Source organism: Priapulus caudatus, unplaced genomic scaffold (assembly GCF_000485595.1).
Source record: "Priapulus caudatus unplaced genomic scaffold, Priapulus_caudatus-5.0.1 Scaffold149, whole genome shotgun sequence".
Classification (NCBI taxonomy): Eukaryota; Metazoa; Priapulida; class Priapulimorpha; order Priapulimorphida; family Priapulidae; genus Priapulus; species Priapulus caudatus.
In genome coordinates this window covers 42,882-61,417 of record NW_014577210.1, presented here as the reverse complement: position 1 = coordinate 61,417, position 18,536 = coordinate 42,882, and the positions used below count along the sequence as shown (strand labels likewise).

The window sequence follows — 18,536 nt, the reverse complement described above, 5'->3', positions numbered from 1 at the left end:
ATGGTTATTGCATCATAGGATAGCATCTTGTCACATACTTCTGTTGTTGAACGTTCACGTTTTATGTTAAACATCGCCGAGATTCGAATATCGTGCATTTTTGGTGCTGCCGTACGCCTGTGCTGCCCCCTGACGAAACTTCGCTTTTGAATTTTTATTTCGCACGTTTCAGACCGGGAGCTAATCAAAAAAGTGGAATTATATTCATACCCAATTACTATCTAACCAAAAGACAAATGTGTTTTTTTGTATACGATAAATACATTCATGCTCTAGCTGAAACCAATACTGAAATATAAGATATCTCAGTATTTCTGTACTCTGTACTCAGTACTTCTGTACTCTGTACTCAATACTTCTGTACTCTGTACTCAGTACTTCTGTACTCTGTACTCAATACTTCTGTACTCTGTAGTCAATACTTCTGTACTCGGTACTTCAGTACTCAATACTTCAGTACTCAGTACTTCTGTACTTTCAAAGAAACGCCCTCGGTCTTATGCCTGCAGATAAAAATTCGCATAGCATAACTTCGTTAGCCTGTGTGCATGTAGGGGACGCCACAGGCGTTGTAAGCACTGACAGTTTTACAACCTTTGTTGACTATATTATTATAAGTGAATACCGATCCTCAAAAATAATTATTTATTCGGCATAACGTGAACCAGCTTTTACCGAAAGTGTCCATCAAACCTGGAATGATTCTCCTATTTGAGTGTCGCGTGACAATGTAGGTGGCGCACATTCTCGTCTGCCCGTTATGCAACCGCGCACAGTGAGAGAGAGATGGTGCGGGAAGGCACGCGCTGTCGTCGTGTACATATGTATGTATGCGCGCTTGTAAAAATTGCCACGCGGTGAGGTGAGGGAGGAGCGACGTCGTGCAGAAGATGCGCAGCATCCGGGATAGAGAAGCCCCGGGATGATGCACTGGATCCGGGATAGGGAAGCCCCGGGATGATGCACTGGATCCGGGATAGGGAAGCCCCGGGATGATGCACTGTGGATAGGGAAGCCCCGGGATGATGCACTGGATCCGGGATAGGGAAGCCCCGGGATGATGCACTGCATCCGGGATAGGGAAGCCCCGGGATGATGCGCTGGATCCGGGATAGGGAATCCCCGGGATGGTGCGCTGGATCCAGAGAGGAAAGCACAGAGGAAGGATGACGGAACATCCGTGTAGTGATCCCGGGGCAGCGACGTCAGGTCAGGGACACGGATCGCGAGGATCACAGCGTCGGTGGCAGGATCTATCACCATGAGATATAATACTGCACCAGAGATCCGCGAGGACGATCCTCGTACGGGCAGGTGCTGCCATCTGCCTTCGATTCCCGGTCCGCCCTGATTGGGCATGCGTGGCGACGACGATGCGTACATCGTCATGGTGATAAACCACGTGCAGACGCCTCGTGTTTTCTCCCCCCTGCACCTCGGGCGTGATGTATTGAATGAGCAGCAGGAGGGGGGGGGGGTCGTGTTCAATACTAACAGCCGCATGGCTTGTGCCGGCTACGCGCACCGATGTACAAGAAATATTTACTAATAAATACATACTGTTTCACTGTGAAGACATTGCTTCGTATAATTAGTTCATTTAATCAATCAATATAGTATATTAAAAATACATCGAATAAGAAGAAACGTATGATACATATTAAAACGGAAACTGTATAATTGCGCTAGTAAGCTAACCATATCTTTAAGCTTTCGGTTGGTATTAAGATTACTATCGACATTTAATTAATATACATCAATTAAGTACAAATAAACAGCTTGAAAAATTGTTCAACGTATAAATAAATTGTAACCATTATAAATATTAACGCATTAAATAAAACAACGTACTCTTTGTTTAAAATCTACGACAAAAAACGAACAGATGCAAAAACATAATGACTACTGTACCCTAACTGATCACATACTCCCACCAGATCGCGATGCTTGACACTATGACATGAACATGGCTTGGAGTGATCGTCGTACATTGCTGACTTCTCTCTGTTGCTGCAAAAGTTTACAAGACATTCGCATCGTTATTAGCATTGTTATTCATTCCCAAAGGCGTTCCACTCTCTGTCCATCAGTCGGTCCATCGGTGTACGTGTCTATCTATCCATCATTTTAATACCACAGGACATTCATAACTGTATATAATGGACTTTCTATGGAAATGGCAAAAATGACCTATTACACGCACAGTTGGCTATTCTATAGAGGTGATATTACTACATAACGACCTTTGAAGAGAATCAAGAGGTAGGTATGGCTTTTCTATCAAAGTGACTACCAACATATAATTGCCTGTTTATAGTACATGCATACAATGTATAATGATTATATGTACATACACAGTATATAGTAGATGATATATACACATACAAGAGATAACACACACATAATTATATATATATATATATATATGTCGTCACAAATCTCTTGTACAGTATGTGTCATATATGCGTAACTGCGTTAATTAATACATGTACACATAATTACTCACAGACTGCTGGAGGATCTTCGTCTGCAGCAACCGCATCTGCTGCCTCATCTTGTCCCGCACCACCGCCTGTAAGACCACCACAGTACACGTACATACGTCAGCACAGACCACCACCGTACACACGTACATACGTCAGCACAGACCACCACCGTACACACGTACATACGTCAGCACAGACCACCACCGTACACACGTACATACGTCATCATCATAGAACGCTACCACGTGGTACGCACAGCACACTGTGGCAATACCTCCAAGTAGTATGCTCGGGTCGGGGGGGGGGGTATTTCTGTGCGGGGTTAGTGCTGTAGGATAGAGTCCGACTCCTCAGGGGGTCAGTGTATGCGGTGCGGTTAAGCCGTAGAATATAGTTTAACCCTCTGATCTCACGGCTTTACTATCACTCCCACCTCTAGCATTTCTAACACTGCGTCGCCCAGCTACAAATCGCAGCTATCATAAATGTTAATAAACTAATCGATGTCAAACATACACGGTGGGAGGGGCACACGGTACGAGTGGGAGGGGAGAGGAGAGGAGAGGAGGGATGGGGAGGGAGAAGCGGGGAGGAGGGGTGAGTCTCATTTACCTGTCGATCAAACTGCTGCCCTTCAATGCTCTGCATCTCGTCCTTGAAGCCTCGCTGCATCCTCCGTAGCCGGCGTAACCTGAACGACAGAGAGATGAGGCCTCAGTGACCATGAAGTGCTATGATGTCGTGATAACGCTGCGGCATCATGATAATGCCACGGCCTCACGCAGCAAGCACAACGTAGCGTAACGTAATACGGTGTTACAGATGATGGAAGCACTTACGCACTGGAATACTTACTTTATTTTGGAATACTCAAGTTTTTAATGATGAAAACTATTCAAGTTTGAGATGAAAACGATCCAAGATGCCCTGACAAAAAGCACGTACGTGTTTTCACACACGCATGCACGCACGCACACGCACACGCACGCACGCACGCACACGCACGCGCACGCGCACACGCACACGCACACGCACACGCACGCACGCACACGCACACGCACACGCACGCACGCACGCACACGCCCACGCCCACGCACGCGCACGCGCACGCGCACGCACGCACGCGCACACGCACACGCACACACCTCGACACACATAACAGAGCGATGGGCGTGAATCAGTGAGGGAATAACTCAAGGTATGGGTAACTGTAACGAGGGGTCGCACTCACCGTTCGCACTGTGACAAACGCGCGTCCTGGTGACTCTTCAACTGGCTGCTGAAGAACGACTGCAAACAACCAACAGATCAACAACATGAAGCACGAGAAAGAACGTCGCTCGCCGGTCGAACAACCGTTTGTCTTTACCGCTCACGAGAGTTTGTGCTCACGTCAGTGGCTGGTAAGTTGTAACGTCGCTACCATGACGCTGGTTCACACAGTTAGATCTTCTACCGTGAGACTGTGTCCGCTCTAATATTAATTATATAATCTAACTATAACTATAACTATAATATAACTATGTAGACTTTGATGTTCGAGCTACACTGTAGTAACACGCGCGCTCTCCCTGTGACCAACTATTCCGACCAGCGTGAGTGGCAGGCAGCTCTAACCAATCACTGCTGCGATAAGATGTTCTAAAAACAATGCTCGACGACGAAGGGAGGAAGTCGACATTCTGGTCTGCAAAATTCCCACAAACTGGTCTCACTTGACCGACCCAGCAATATCCAGAGGAGAAGGAACAGAGTTAACTCGTTCAGTCAGACATGTCAGTTGCCAGCACACCAAGGGTAAAGTTAACTGGCTGACCACATGCCGACACGCACACGCGCTCGTACCATAGTCTCGTCCTCGAGGCTCTTAGAGTTCTGCACGTCCGCCTCCAGTGCTGCCAGCTCCTCTATCACGCCCGACTTGAACCTCTCAAGAGCAGTTTGTCTGAAAGCAATTCATACCTCCATCAATATCTTCTCACCAATGTGAAGTAAGACTCATCAAGTGCAACGCCACTACGATACCTACTATATATATGTATATATATCTATATCTAAATATATATATATATATCTAAATATATATATATATATGTGTGTGTAGATATATATATATCTATATCTAAATATAGATGTGTGTGTGTGTGTGTGTGTCTGTGTGTGCGTGCGTGCGTGCGTGCGTGCGTGCGTGTGTGCATGAGCGTGTGCGTGTGTGTGCGTGCGTGCATGCGTGCATGAGCGTGTGCGTGCGTGTGTGCATGAGCGTGTGCGTGTGTGTGTGTGCATGCGTGTGTGTGTGTGTGTGTGTGTGTGAGAGAGCATTGTGGCTACTAGAGATGTAAGTACTTGCTCTGCCACCACCGAGAGTGCTATAATACTGACCGCGTTTCGTTCTGCTCGGCCCAGAATGAAGCCAGCTCGTGCTGCGTGCTATTCACCGAAGCCCTCGTCAGCTTTGTGAGATGCTGCTGCTTAGCCTACACAAACACACATGTAAACACGCGTGATTGTTCTACAATGCAAACAGGTGATTGTTCTATAATGTAACCATAGGTGATCGTTCTATTACGTAAACACAGGTGATTGTTCTATAATGCAAACAGGTGATTGTTCTATAATGCAAACACCTGTGATTGTTCTATCAAGTAAACACAGGTGATTATTCTATCACAGAAACACAGGTGATACTCTAACATGTAAACAAATATTCTGAGAGTAGCAAGTCGATGGTATTATACGCACACATGACAGGCCTGCACCTTTATAAGCTTGTAAGTTGTAAGTTTACGTAGGAATCTGTACATCACGCAAGCACGCACGCACGTGCGCACTGCCACACCCGAATGCACTCGTAATGATATCAGTATTGGGCGAGCGTATATAGCATACATGTACCTTCATAGATTTCTGTACATCAGTACCAAACATCTGTATGATAGAAGAGACATTTCCAAGACCAAGTGCGCCATCGTCCCTGTCTACCGATGACACCTGAGATGGCTCAGGTGCACCTATAATATACAGCAGTTGTTGGTGAACACCTACATCAAGCTGACCACACCCAAGTGCAACCTTGCACCCATCTGTAATATCATGCAATCCTGCATACTGACCCAAGCTTCTGATACTGCACACACCACTGAGTATCTGATATCGCACCCACACCCACTCTCTATTATCACATCCACACCTCAACCTTTAAATATTGCACCTACACCCGATATCACGCTCACACCCGACTTTATAACATCACATCCTACAATGATCTCCTGATATCAGACCTCTCCCAATCTCCCAACATCACAGCCTTCTGTGACATAGTATAGCACCCAGTGACCCTCCCCCAACCTTCTCAGTTCACCCTCATTAACGACAGCATTTAGTCTTTCGTTGCAATTCGCAGAGGGCGCCAACGAAAGCATCTATTAATGGCACGCCGCTGGACACTGACCGCTGTGAGCAGCTGCGAACAGGGTCCTTGGTTTGAACGTGTTCGCTATTTTGCTCAGCTGATATTCTTCTGGCTCATCTTCCTCCTCGCGCTCCTCCTCCTCCTCCTCCTCCTCCTCCTCCTCCTCTTCCATGTCTAGGTGCAGCAGTGATTAAGGGATTCATCAGATATAGTCAGTGATGCTGGGTCCACATGTGAAACACCGAGCAACGTAGCTACACACTAACCAATGCACACACACATTCACCAACGCACGCGCACACACACATTCACCAACGCATGCACACACTAACTAGCACATGCACGCACGCACGCACGCACGCACGCACGCACACACACACGCTCAGTCACCAACGCAAACACACAGACACCAACACATGCACACACTAACCAACGGAGGCAGATATAGCCGCAGCATCGTTGAAAATGCATAAAATCTCCATTAATTAATAAGCGACGCTCGACTACAAAGATCAGCACGCCGCACATGTTCGATAACACGACTTAAAGGATATCTCTCTCAGTTTCCTCTTGCTCAGCCCCAGTCCTACCCGCCACTGCGAGGGACCAGACTTCATAAGGTCGGTGTCGATGCTGCTAAACGACTCCAGGTGGCGCTGCTGCGTTTTCTTCTGCGGCGCAAAATAATCCGGGTCTTCCGATTCGTCGTCCAAGACAAGAGAACTGAGCTCGTCGTCTGCGGGCGTAGGTGGCGCCTCCTGTAGGACAAAGCACGTGCGTACAACACACGCGACCTCATACAGCGACAGAACGCTTGTTTAGGACACCACGAGCCCGTTGTCAGAAGCAAAATTAGTCTTACCATCAGTCTTAACACTAACATTTTCTCGTAGACCGTCGACAGCACTTTGTTTCGTATTGTTATGAGGAAATCTGCTACAATTTTTCATTCAGGTAGCTTCGCAGCATTTCTGTCGACGGTCTAAGAAAAAAAGTTAATGCTAAGACTAATTTTGTTTCTGACAACAGGCCCCACATCCACAACTTGCACTGATAAGATAGGTACCTACACACTCTTACTGTGCTAGTCCCTTTTGGCATGCATAAAGTTTTCCCTCAGCTGCCGTGACACTGCAATTATTGGGTTGGTGCCAGGGAAAGTAAATGACACTGGGTCAGCATGATATTGTCAGGGTCTGTATAAGGATCTGGCACCAAATAAGGGTGGTTATATGACCCCCAGTACCTGTAACATAATGCAGATAATAGTACTCAACACATTGCAGTTAACAGTGCCTGAACGTTGGTCCTATAGAGATCAAGTTACTACGAGCTCTAGACTACCTTGGCACTATAGTCTCATGTCCTGCTCCAAGTGATAATGTGACTGTTTCAGTAGAACAGTAATCGAGAAAGACTGATTGATTGGCTTACACTGGTTACTGGGATCGCCTGGGACGGTGTCGGAGGCACCGCTTCATCATCGAAGTCTTCATCCGAAATGTCGGCTGTTGCTGTAAAAAATATTATGAACAATTACAGTCTCACAGCCATATCATCCTGACCCTTGCTGACCAAGCAATGATCTGGGTGTGCATATAACAATCTCATGTTTGTTCATTAAGGCAGATCCGTCTGTTGCCACCAATGGTGGAAGTAGCGAAAAGGTTTCATATAACCATGAAAACAAATGACTGGTCTACCGAAGGTCAAAGTTAATCTACCAAAAACAGCAATGTGCTATATATATATATATATATATATTTTTTTTTTTTCTTCTTTAGATACAACCACTAGATTGATAGCAGTGTTATGTGGCTTAAATGTTTTACTTAAGACACTTAACCCTGTTTCCACGATTTTTTGCATAAATACACATATATAAATGGGGTACCACTCATGCGTAAAGCTGTCCTCGGCGATACTGGGGTTCTGATGGCTCTTCCCAGAGCCACCCGCTTCTTCCTACTTGCCGCTGCGTGGCCAAACGACAACTGCCGAATGTCACCACTTCCCGAGCTGCTGCCGACGCTAGCGCCATCTGCATGCAGGCTTCGCGAGCCTCTCGCGATCGTCCGTTCCTTCGTGCAGCGCTGTTTCATTGTTGCGGCAACGTCAGCCTCCTCCATCCTTTCCTCGTCACTGCCCGGGTACTGGCTGGATGTCAGGCTGTTGGCTGAGGTGTTGGCTCTTGTTTTCGCATCCAGTAAATCTTCGTCGTCACTGTCTCCGCTCGTCGTCAGAGGGCGCCGGTGGTCATCGTCGTCGCGGTCCGTGCTTGTGGCAAGAGGGCGCCGCTGGTTACTACCACCAATATTCCTCCTTGTGGGGAGAAGGCTCCGGTTGTTACCATCGTCAGTGTCCGTGCTCGTGGTGAGAGGGCGCCGGTGGTGGTTATCCTCGGGTTTTTGCTTATTAGCGGAATGTTTCTGTGGTTTCTGCTGGGTCTTGGCCGTCCTCTGTAATTATTGTGTTTACAGATCCGAGCGACAACATTACAATTACTCTGATATTACATTTCACTTTAATATAAATACAATTACTATTGATAATACAATTAACATTATTATTAAGATTCGCAATTGGTATTAAAAGCAACATTGATATAATGTAGTTTGCACGGTTTTTGCAATGTGTCTAAACATAACAGAAGATGACAGGGCCTCTAGTGCCGCGATTATGAAATTGTTAGTTATGTAATTTCTTAATGTTGAGTTCAGAACTTGCCCTTTCTTGCTGCTTTGCTTTGTTTCGAGGGTGGGCCCCTGTCGCTACTTCTGGTGATAGTGCATCATCTTCATCCTCTATCGCTCCATCTTCTGCTTCATCTAACATCAGATTATCATCTTGGCTTGCACCATTGGAGCTACTCGTGCCAAAGTCAAATATCTTTCGATTCTGTGCAAAGGTGAAAGCAATGATTATACCTAGTAACTTTACGAACTCATTTCTATATAAATAGTAACAGATGTCAATGCACAGGCATTTTACTAGCACTGTGAAATCAATTCAAAACAGTGTATGTGGAAATAGTGCCACCCTTTCAAACCATTAGATTCAATACATTTCAGAGTCCCGCAGTTACACTGTTTAACAGAAAGAAATTGCATCATTTTCTTTTGTCAGAGAAAAAGGTCAAAATCTACGCGAGGATCTGGTATGGAGGCTGGAGCTCACCGATGCGGCGTCGCTATGCTTCAGGGTCGCGCGCAAGGCATTGGCCGCAGCTGGAGCGTAAGTCCTACTCGGCATCTTCGGGTCTTGATACTTCCTGTGGCTGGCCAACCAGCTCACCTCGCTCTCAGTCTCGTCCGTGTTCGTCGTATCGAAGACGCTCTTGGACTTGCGCTTGCTCGTCTGCAACACGAGCTGTAACGCGTTAGCTAGCAGGCTGCACACGTGCTGTGAACCCAAGAGAAGTGTATGTACAAGAATCCTTAAATAAGTTCATTCGGTTGATTATTAATATAAATAACTTGGTTGATTTCTACTCAACCGTGAGGTTGCATAATAGTAGATAGAATAGTAAATAAGTTATCTGTATGTACGAGGTTTAAACTGGTAAAGAATTGACAGTGAATAGAATCCAAACACAGAAAAGTCCGGATGGCTTTCCGTGAGATGTGCACGTGAAAATCGTAATTGTCTCTCAGCATTACCGTTTTCTTTTCTTGAGCTTTAATAGCTTTGTGCGCTTTAGAACTTGTGACGATATCCTGCAATGTAATAAAACTTTCAATGAGAGTTTTGAATTGATCTTCCACTAATCACTCACATGGAGAATAACAAAACAAACCTTAACGACTGTGCCAAATCCATTACTGTCTTATTGTCTTGGATACTTGCCCTGCATGCAAGAGCAAATGAGGAGGCAGGGCTAAGACTCTCTGATTGTGCCTCCTTCTGTTGCTCCTTTTCCTCCTTCTGTTCCTCCTCCTCCTCCTCCTCCTCCTGCTCTTCGTTCTCCTCCTCTTCCTCCTCTTCCTCCTCCTCCTGCTCAGGTTTCTTGGATCTGGATGAGAAAGTGCGAGTTTCCTGTTTCTGCTTTGTTGGTTGTGTTGCCCTCTTCTTCTTCAAGCTAGACTTTGTTTCCACATTCATCTTTGAAGAACTGCACAAGACATGGAGACAGACCCACTATATATACCGCATTTAACACCACGTGCAACAAGACATTTCAAGACGAAAACTATAAGGGGGTAGATCAAACACGTTTTTTTGCTGCAACCGTTCCCAGTAAACTGCTTCATTATCTGGGCCACTGTGCCATATAGTCAGGCACGGTGAAGAATAGGTTTGCAATCTCGTACCTCGAGTCTTCCTTATTTGCCTCCCACGCTTTCTTCACGGCTGTAGGCTTCTCTTGCGGGGCTTCATCCGACGCAGACGATGCTGGCTGATCGCTGGAGTACAAACGATAGCGTATAGTTACCTCACCTGCTATGGGCATAGGCTCTACTAATAAGGTCAATACTAGTCAATATATACGCTAATCATTCATGTGTTTCACATATTATGTTCAGAGACCAGCATATTGACATGCTGCCAACGGAAGCTTCCGGTATTTTTCGTTACTGACAAAATATACCTGGAAGCAGCTGGCTGCTCCTTCTCGGCGCGGCTCTCATCGTACAGTAGGGAATAATCGTAGGTCGAGTTAACATTGGAGATGTAGCACATGTCCTGGCTGTCCTGTGTGAATTCTATCTGGGGGCTGTCATCGGGAGAGGTGGGACGCACGGCCACCGCCTTCTGCATCACACGAGCAATGTCAATTAGCTTAATGAGCGAGCTAATGAGACTGGAGATAGCTTTAGCTCACTGAGCTGCTGATTTGGTGATGAGAGAGAGAATGAGAGAGAGAGAGAGGGATAGAGAGAGAGAGACAGCGAGGAGAGAGAGAGAGAGACAGAGAGAGAGAGAGAGAGAGAGAGAGAGATATCAAATCTGCCATCTCTCACTCTATCTCTATTTTCACTCTCTTACTTTCCCTATCTCTCTGTCCTCTCTGTCTCTGTATATCTCATCTCGTCCATCGCTCTCTCTCTCTCTCTTCTCTGCTGCAGTCCGTCTCTCTCTCTCGTCTTCTTTCTCTCTCCTCTGCTCCTTCTCCTGCCTCTTCTCTCTCTCTCCTCTCTCTCTCATCTCTCGTCTCTCCCTCTCTCTGCTCATCTCTCTCTTCTCTCGCTCACCCTTCTCGTCCCTCCAGTCTGCGTTTTACTGCAACATAGCTCATCTTTCTCATCAATCTCGCGACAGCCAGTCTCTCTCTGCTGCATCTCTTCACGTCTCTGGCTCTCTCTTCTCTCTCTCTCTCCTCTCTCTCTCTCCCCAATCTCTCTCTTCTCTCAACCTCTCCGTATCACTCCATGGCCTCAGATTCGGTCTCATCTCCATTCTCTCTCCTCTCTTCTATCCAATTTATGAACTTAATCGTTTCCCCACATGAGCTTACGACTATTACCGGTCTTCGTCTATCAATACATTTCTTCTCTACCTCTCCTCAACTCTCTCTGCATCTTTCCGCACTGCATTCCGGCTCTCCTATCCTCGCCTCTTGTCCTTCTCTATCTCTTCTTTCTTTCCTCATGCTCGTCTCTCCTCTCTCCTCCTCTCTTCTCTCTGACCTACACGTCTATCTTCTTCTCATCTCTCACCGTCTCTCTCTCTCCTCTCTCTCTCTCCACTTCTCCTCCTCCTCTCTCACATCTCTGTCTCCCGTAGCATCTCGTGCAACTCGACCGTGCTTTGACATCCGTCTATACTTATCTCTCTCTCTGGCACACCTCCAGCCAGTCCTCCCTGTTTTGCTCCAGATCCCGACTCTTCTTCTCTCCTCTCTGCTCTCCTCTCTGATGTAGTACATATCCACAAATGTCACCTTCTCTCTCTGCTCTGTCACTTTCCATACTTGCCGTCTTGATTTTGATGACGCCTGCCCCTAATCACATACTTACTAATTCTTAACTGACCTACTTTCTCTGAAGTACCAGGCATCGAGAGGACGTGTGGCCGCATGACGACCCCTCTCTCTATGATCCTGTCATTGCAAAACTCTGCTTGTGCACAACAAGCTTAACATATCAAGGTTCAGAAATGTTTTATGCATGAGGTTTTCTATACTAAGATGGACAGTTCATGCTAAATTGTTGGCGCACACCCCTGGCACGACCTCACAACCTCTAAAAAAAACAAGATCGATCATCCATGCATGCAATAACCCCTTGAAAGTCCTCTCAGTCCCTCTACGATAAGGCCTGGCCCTATCAGCGCTGATCCTCAGTTACGCATTAGTACATTCCCTCTCTACCTCTTCTAAAGAATTCCACCTGTCTCCCCTTCTCTTTTGTTCATTCTCTCGTCTCCTCGTACCTCTCTCCCTCTCTTTCCAGTACTCCTTCCTCCTTTCTCTTACTCCTCTCGCTTTCAGCTTCCCCCTCCTCTCTCTCGTCTCTCTCCTGCCTCGTCGGTCCTCCCCTCTCTCCTCTCTCTCTCTCTCCTCTTCTCCATATCTTTCCCTTCTTTTCTGTGCAACACAGCGTCTTTAGCAATAGTGTGAAGAAGGTTAGCAGCCCCTGCATAACTGTTGCCTTGCGGACTGAAGTAACTACTATCACCCGACATCTTGATCCTATTGTCTCGAATAAGTTCATGAAAAAGTGTCAGCGTAATTATAGACGTTTATTGAAATGTAGAAGTGGAATTATCTGGGCACTCAAATGCGATTATGCACACATTACATACCACGATGGCATATAGGCACTCATGGAGATCTGTAACTTTTGCCTAAGAGATTTTTTTCATAAATTCCAACATAAATTATATAATCTGAATGCCCCGGGAGTCAGCTGTTATCAGCAATTGCCATAGCTAAACATCTATGAGTCACCACAGCTCGAGTATCAAATATTATATCAAAGGACATGTGTCAGACAGAGAATGTAAATCACACCAGTCGACGATGAAGCTGACACTGAACAGTTTAGACATCGCCATCCTACAGGCATGGCCAGACAGGATAAATTGAAGTAACCCCGCTCCGTGCTAGATCTGTGCTGAAGGTACGGCGTCATGGGCCACAAACACCATTTTCTGTGCATGACTGTACACCTGGTTTCTGGCATGTGGCGGGCCCCCTCGTCACTATCGTTGGCAATACAAGCTCGTTTGGCGAGACAAGGAGATGAAGAACGTGAATGGCACAAGCCACTGGCACAATGTGAAGTAGGATAAGGATCTACAAAGCAATGCCAGACAGGCAGATATAGTAGCACAGTAGACACAATGAAAGAAATGATAATAATAAATTTAACTACACTCATACACTAATGTAGAATAGTAATGAACAAAAAGCAATAGCTATAAAATTTAACAAGTGAGTGTGATAATACATACCTCAGAAAACTGGGTAGTTATAGCATGCCGAGAAGTGAGCTAAAAGCCAAATAATTGTGACACCCAAATAAACACTGAAACATAGAAAAGTAATGTTAAACGAATCACACATTCAATTCTAAGCATACTTGTATGAATCGTTCTGAGGACATATGCTAAATTGGTAAGAAACAATTTGTTGTGGCAGATAAGCTTGGCCATATTTATTAATACTTGGGATATCATATAAAGCAATCCTGATTATGACGCCCTTTTCAGCGACTGAAATCTAAATCAAGCCACATTGAAAGCTAGGCATTACCAATTAACAAATATTTAGTCAGCGTCTCACCAAGTGAACGCAAATCAGTGCTGGTGATCGTCAAGTTCGCGAGGTATGGAAATGTTTGCAAGCAACAGTAAGGTGGCAAAACTGAGGCAGCTATAGCCACAGATGAGCAGCATCCATGGAAACTCATGGCTCAATACATTTCCCGCAAAATGCCAACATATATTGCTATATGCCCACTGCAGAGAAAGATAATAATAAAACAATATCAAACAAAACAATAACTATTATATAGGCTACAACAAAATAACTAAACATAGCATTGGTATGAACTGTTTTTATGCTGAATTAAATCGCTGCTGGTGTTGCCAGTTACCATTTTACAAGCACTAGAGTATGTGACGCATACCACGTTATCTCATTGCACGGAGGTTTCAGTTTTTTGGAAACGCTCGGGCACGGAGTGTAATGACAGGTCGGCCTCCACGAGTTAGTTCTCTTGCACCCAGAATGGTATGATTTTTCAGTGGGGAGCTTCAGTCGGTGTTTTCGCAGAACTAAGGGAAATAATATCATAAGCCTACTATAACTGTTTATTATCGAATGAATAAAAATTCCACAACAAAGGATTTGGATTATGGATGGATTATTAGAACACACAGACACGGTGCGGCTACAATGAGTAATAAGACACTACATCTCATAACCTCAAAAATGGGTTTTGGCAACAGAGCGGATACTTACAAAAATTGTATATCTGATAACCCCTCTGGCTCGTGGTTGTTCGTGTTTATCTTCTAACCATGTCGGCAAGGTATATAGTCGCCAGCCGCTGAAAACAAGCAACAGATGGCTATAAGCATATATCCAACTGACCACCGCTTACGAAAAGTTACACCTATGTATAATCAAACTATATCTTATGATGCAGCCTGCTTCTGCAAAAGGAGGATGCATACACATCGCATGTACGCAGGGCTGCCTACTACAGGTCATTTCACCAAATTTTACTGATACCGGATGGTCTAACTGTAAGTCCTATAGCGTATTTGGCCAGTGCATGCATCGTGTGTGCAGTGACATGTGTGTGAATGTAGGTATATTGTCGTTAGTGTTCACGTGCAATTGTCAATTGATTGGCACTGTGGCATTCCTTAAAGATCGTGAGATTGTGAGCGGCAATTGCAGCGGTTCTCGAGATTGCACTAAAGCTCCACAGTACTTGGAAGACCAAACTCGAGTCGAGTGTTTCATGTTGAGTGTTGTAATATCATAAAATATGTAGGCAGAATGTATTTGATATTGTATTTGTAAGTGTAACTTAGCAAATGTAAAGTACAATGTAAATTGTAAATGTCAATTGTAATTTAACTTGTAAGTTTGTAGGGCCCAACTAGCCACAAGTTCCCTTCTCGGCTTATACCGGGTGTGGAATAAAAACGCTCCGGCCCGGACCCGACCCGGACCCGGACCCGGACCCGGACCGGAAACCTGCTATCAAACCCGGCCCCAAGACCCCGACCCAGACCCGAAAACCTGCATAAACCCCGGACCGCGGACCCCAGGAAAACGGCTGCAAATAATAACCCGGACCCGGACGCCGACGGACTCGTGAATAAAACCCGGAACCCGGAGGCAGAACCTCAAGGCCACAGCGGACGGGCGGCGGCTTTATGATGTACAACGATCGATCGATCGGCCTGCGTAGCACACGCGGCACACATCACACACAGCACAACACTTTGAAAGCGTGAAGTAAAACCGACCGCGAATAATAATAATAATAATAATAAGGACTGATATACTAATCGGTCCGGACTGGACTAATGAATCCGCACTGATACAAGCAATGGGTTTCCGCAAGATACACCAGTACACGACGCCGGTACACGGAAGAATACACCACAGTACACGCGGTACATCCGCACGTACACGGCAGGTACACGCCACGTACACCGCGGGTACACGCACGTGCAAGCGCAGATACAAGCAGCGTACACGCGGGTACGACGCAGTACACGCAAGATACACGCAAAACGTACACCAGGAAACACAGCACGTGCACACCGGGTACACGCAGTACACGCGGGTACACTGCGCACGTACACGCATACAGTACACGCTGGTACACGCACGTGACAGCGCAGATGCCGACAGACAAGCGACCGAGCCTCAAGGCCAAACGCGTGACGCGGCCGGCTTGTGATGTGACCGCGATCGGCCTGCGTAGGCCAAACGCGGCAGGACACACATCACATACAGCACACACTTGCAAGCGTCAAATAAACGCGTGAAATAAAACCCGGACACCCTGAATAATAATATAAATAATAATAAAGACTGATATATAATTGGTCAGACCTGGTACTAAATGGTCGGACTGATACAGAATGGGTCCGGACCTGGTAGCATACAGACATATGAATCTCCAGGACAGGTATAGAGAATGGTCGGCCACCCTCCACTGGTAGCAAGAGGTAATGACCGTCCGCGAACAAGTATGAATGGTCGCGGACTGATGACACCGAGAACTGAGTCGCGGTCGAGTCCCCGCTCGGACTCCCCACCTGGGTGTACGAATAACAGAAGTGTGTGCGACCGGATCTCGGTGTAGAATGCCCACCGGACTGGTGTAGAATGGTCCGCGGACTCTAATTAGAAATGTTCCGGCTGTGTGTAGAATTGGGTCCGCGGACGTTATGTAGAGATATGATTCCGACTGGTGTGAGATGTCCGTACTGATAGAACACAATGCATGTGGAGTCCGGGCTGGATCAGGAAAACAGAATGAGTTCCGGACTAATGCTGTGCGTCGGATCGATAATCCGAATCCAATCGGATTGATTCGGACTCGGATTTACAATTTTTATAAAGAATGATCGATTCAAGAATTGTCGTATGGAGGATTTGAAGGGGAAGGGGAGAGAGAAGAAATTCGAAATTTGGAGTCGGATTTTTCAAAAGACATGGTCAGATTCGATTGCGTGCGTGTGCACGTACACGTACTGCGTGCGTATGTAGGCTACACGGCATGCGTGCGTGCGCTGCGTGCGTGCGTGCATGCGTGCGTGTGCAAGACACGTTCGTGCATCGTGCGTGCGTGGCGTGGCGTGCGTGCGTGCCGTGTGTGGCCGTGTGGTCGTACACAGTACTGTGCATGCGTGTGTGTGTGCATGCGTCGCGTGGCGTGCATGCGTATGTGGTATGCGTGCGTGCATGTGCAGGTACAGCGTGCTGTGTGCGTGTGTGTGCGTGCTGCGTGCGTGCGTGCATGTGCACGTAGAACACGTGCGTCCATGCGTGCGGGGTGCGTGTGTACGTACCCGTGCTTGCCCACGGGTGAGGGGTGCACAACATGAATGAGACGCACGGGCGACCGGTGTACATTAACTCTGGCAACTGTTTCAAGCGTGGTAGCAAACGGCGGTCACCGAAACTGTTTTCACTTCTCGCGAAAGCGAAGTTCTGTTTATAGATACATATATCAGGGTTCTCCACTACTTGGCGCAAACGGGCGCGTGCGCGGCGTTTGGAAAAACTGCCGCGCCGCTGGTTTGAATCGTGTGACGCCTGGTTTAAATTCCCGATGGATCGCCCGCGGTTAAAAATCGGCACCACTAATAAAAAGTTGCCTGCAGCGCGGAGGGTGATCATCGTGAAGAATTGCCGTATCGATCAGGAATCCGAACGCCGTGTATTTTTACCGGTATCGCGACGCATTTGCAGCGCAGACAGCGTACACAAGTTAACTCCTGTCAGCATAACTGTACATCCGATCGTCGGCTATCTTATATATAAGAACGCCCAAATACGACGTCTAGTGGGTGGTGGCGATTTTACGGCATTTAATTAGATCGTACGTAAAAACACTGACCCCGGACCCCCTAGTTTCGCCCGCTCCCCCGCTCCCCCTAGTTCCCCTCCCCCGCTACCCCTCCCCGTCCCCCCTGTTGAATTTCATCTGGAGGAGAACCCTGTATATAATATTATATAATATATACTAACCATAAAAGGTGGTGTACGTGAGCTGCGCAGTTTTCGGGTGAGCCTTTGAACACAATAAAAAAATTAATGTCGCGCAAATCGTAGACGTAAAGGAAAAGTTAGAGAACTGTTCGGGGGAGAGGGATGATCGGGAGAAATCTGAAACGATAATGTTTCTATATCAAAAATCGTCCCATCAGTTCCAGCTGTTGTCCTTAACTTTACCTCAGTGGCAGTAATGACATGGTGGTACAATTACTACGAATTTACGAAACGTCTGTAGTTGTACTATAATGTATCGAACTTCAAAGATGAAAATATAGTGAGTGGCCGTTTTCGTACCACCATGTCAAAATTAGAACTTAGAAACTGGAAGACAGGAGTTAGAATCAAAGTGTCACTTGGTACATTGTGTGATCATGTACATGATGCTGATTGCTGGAACATGCTGCGAAAAATAAAATATTCTTGTGTTGTTTGTTTATTTGTATCCGTTTAATGTGTCGAGACTGAGTTAGATCCAAGTTATCCACTCCATTAATGCCCAGTAAACGTAACAGAGGGGTCGCATTGCCTCACGGTACCAATCCCGCGATCCGTTCTGAATCCCGATAGCCAATTTTTGAAAGCTTCCGACTGGCCGATCCGAATCCCCAAAGACGACAATTTGAATGCCGAATCCGACGAAATTATGTTGAAATCCGAATCCGAATCCGAATCCAATTATTTTAAAAATGTAGAATGCCATGTGATCCGAATGCGATCGATTCGGATCTATCGGCCCATCCCATCAGGCGATGCACAGCACTAGTGCCGAACCGCATTCTGAATCGTCTACGAACCAGAACAGAGAGATCGGACAGGAGAGAAATGACGCAGTCGCGGACTCATTCCGGGAGTCATCAGTTCGGATGCGTGCTGGCTGTAGTCCCGTCGGGACCCATTTTCTCGTCTGAACTCAAGTCCGACGGACCATGTCTAAAAACAGTCT

The 18,536-nt window shown here is 46.4% G+C and overlaps 1 protein-coding gene across 3 annotated transcripts in view; it reads right to left on the bottom strand.

Annotated features, from left to right (window-relative positions):
• Positions 1 to 1,562: 1,562 nt before the first annotated feature.
• Positions 1,563 to 18,536, bottom strand: part of LOC106806241 — a 31,982-nt gene continuing 15,008 nt past the window's right edge. For all 3 annotated transcript variants that reach the window (XM_014808111.1, XM_014808110.1, XM_014808112.1), the window contains 17 exons: positions 10,487 to 10,650; positions 10,209 to 10,301; positions 9,745 to 10,009; positions 9,558 to 9,614; positions 9,076 to 9,255; positions 8,626 to 8,796; positions 7,793 to 8,357; positions 7,333 to 7,412; positions 6,453 to 6,656; positions 5,938 to 6,076; positions 5,382 to 5,497; positions 4,869 to 4,963; positions 4,332 to 4,431; positions 3,718 to 3,776; positions 3,099 to 3,177; positions 2,507 to 2,572; positions 1,563 to 2,010 (listed from right to left, as the gene is read on the bottom strand). In XM_014808111.1, coding sequence (XP_014663597.1) covers positions 1,954 to 2,010; positions 2,507 to 2,572; positions 3,099 to 3,177; positions 3,718 to 3,776; positions 4,332 to 4,431; positions 4,869 to 4,963; positions 5,382 to 5,497; positions 5,938 to 6,076; positions 6,453 to 6,656; positions 7,333 to 7,412; positions 7,793 to 8,357; positions 8,626 to 8,796; positions 9,076 to 9,255; positions 9,558 to 9,614; positions 9,745 to 10,009; positions 10,209 to 10,301; positions 10,487 to 10,650 — 2,490 coding nt within the window. In that variant the 3' untranslated portion in view covers positions 1,563 to 1,953. The remainder of the gene's footprint in view (positions 2,011 to 2,506; positions 2,573 to 3,098; positions 3,178 to 3,717; positions 3,777 to 4,331; positions 4,432 to 4,868; positions 4,964 to 5,381; positions 5,498 to 5,937; positions 6,077 to 6,452; positions 6,657 to 7,332; positions 7,413 to 7,792; positions 8,358 to 8,625; positions 8,797 to 9,075; positions 9,256 to 9,557; positions 9,615 to 9,744; positions 10,010 to 10,208; positions 10,302 to 10,486; positions 10,651 to 18,536) is intronic.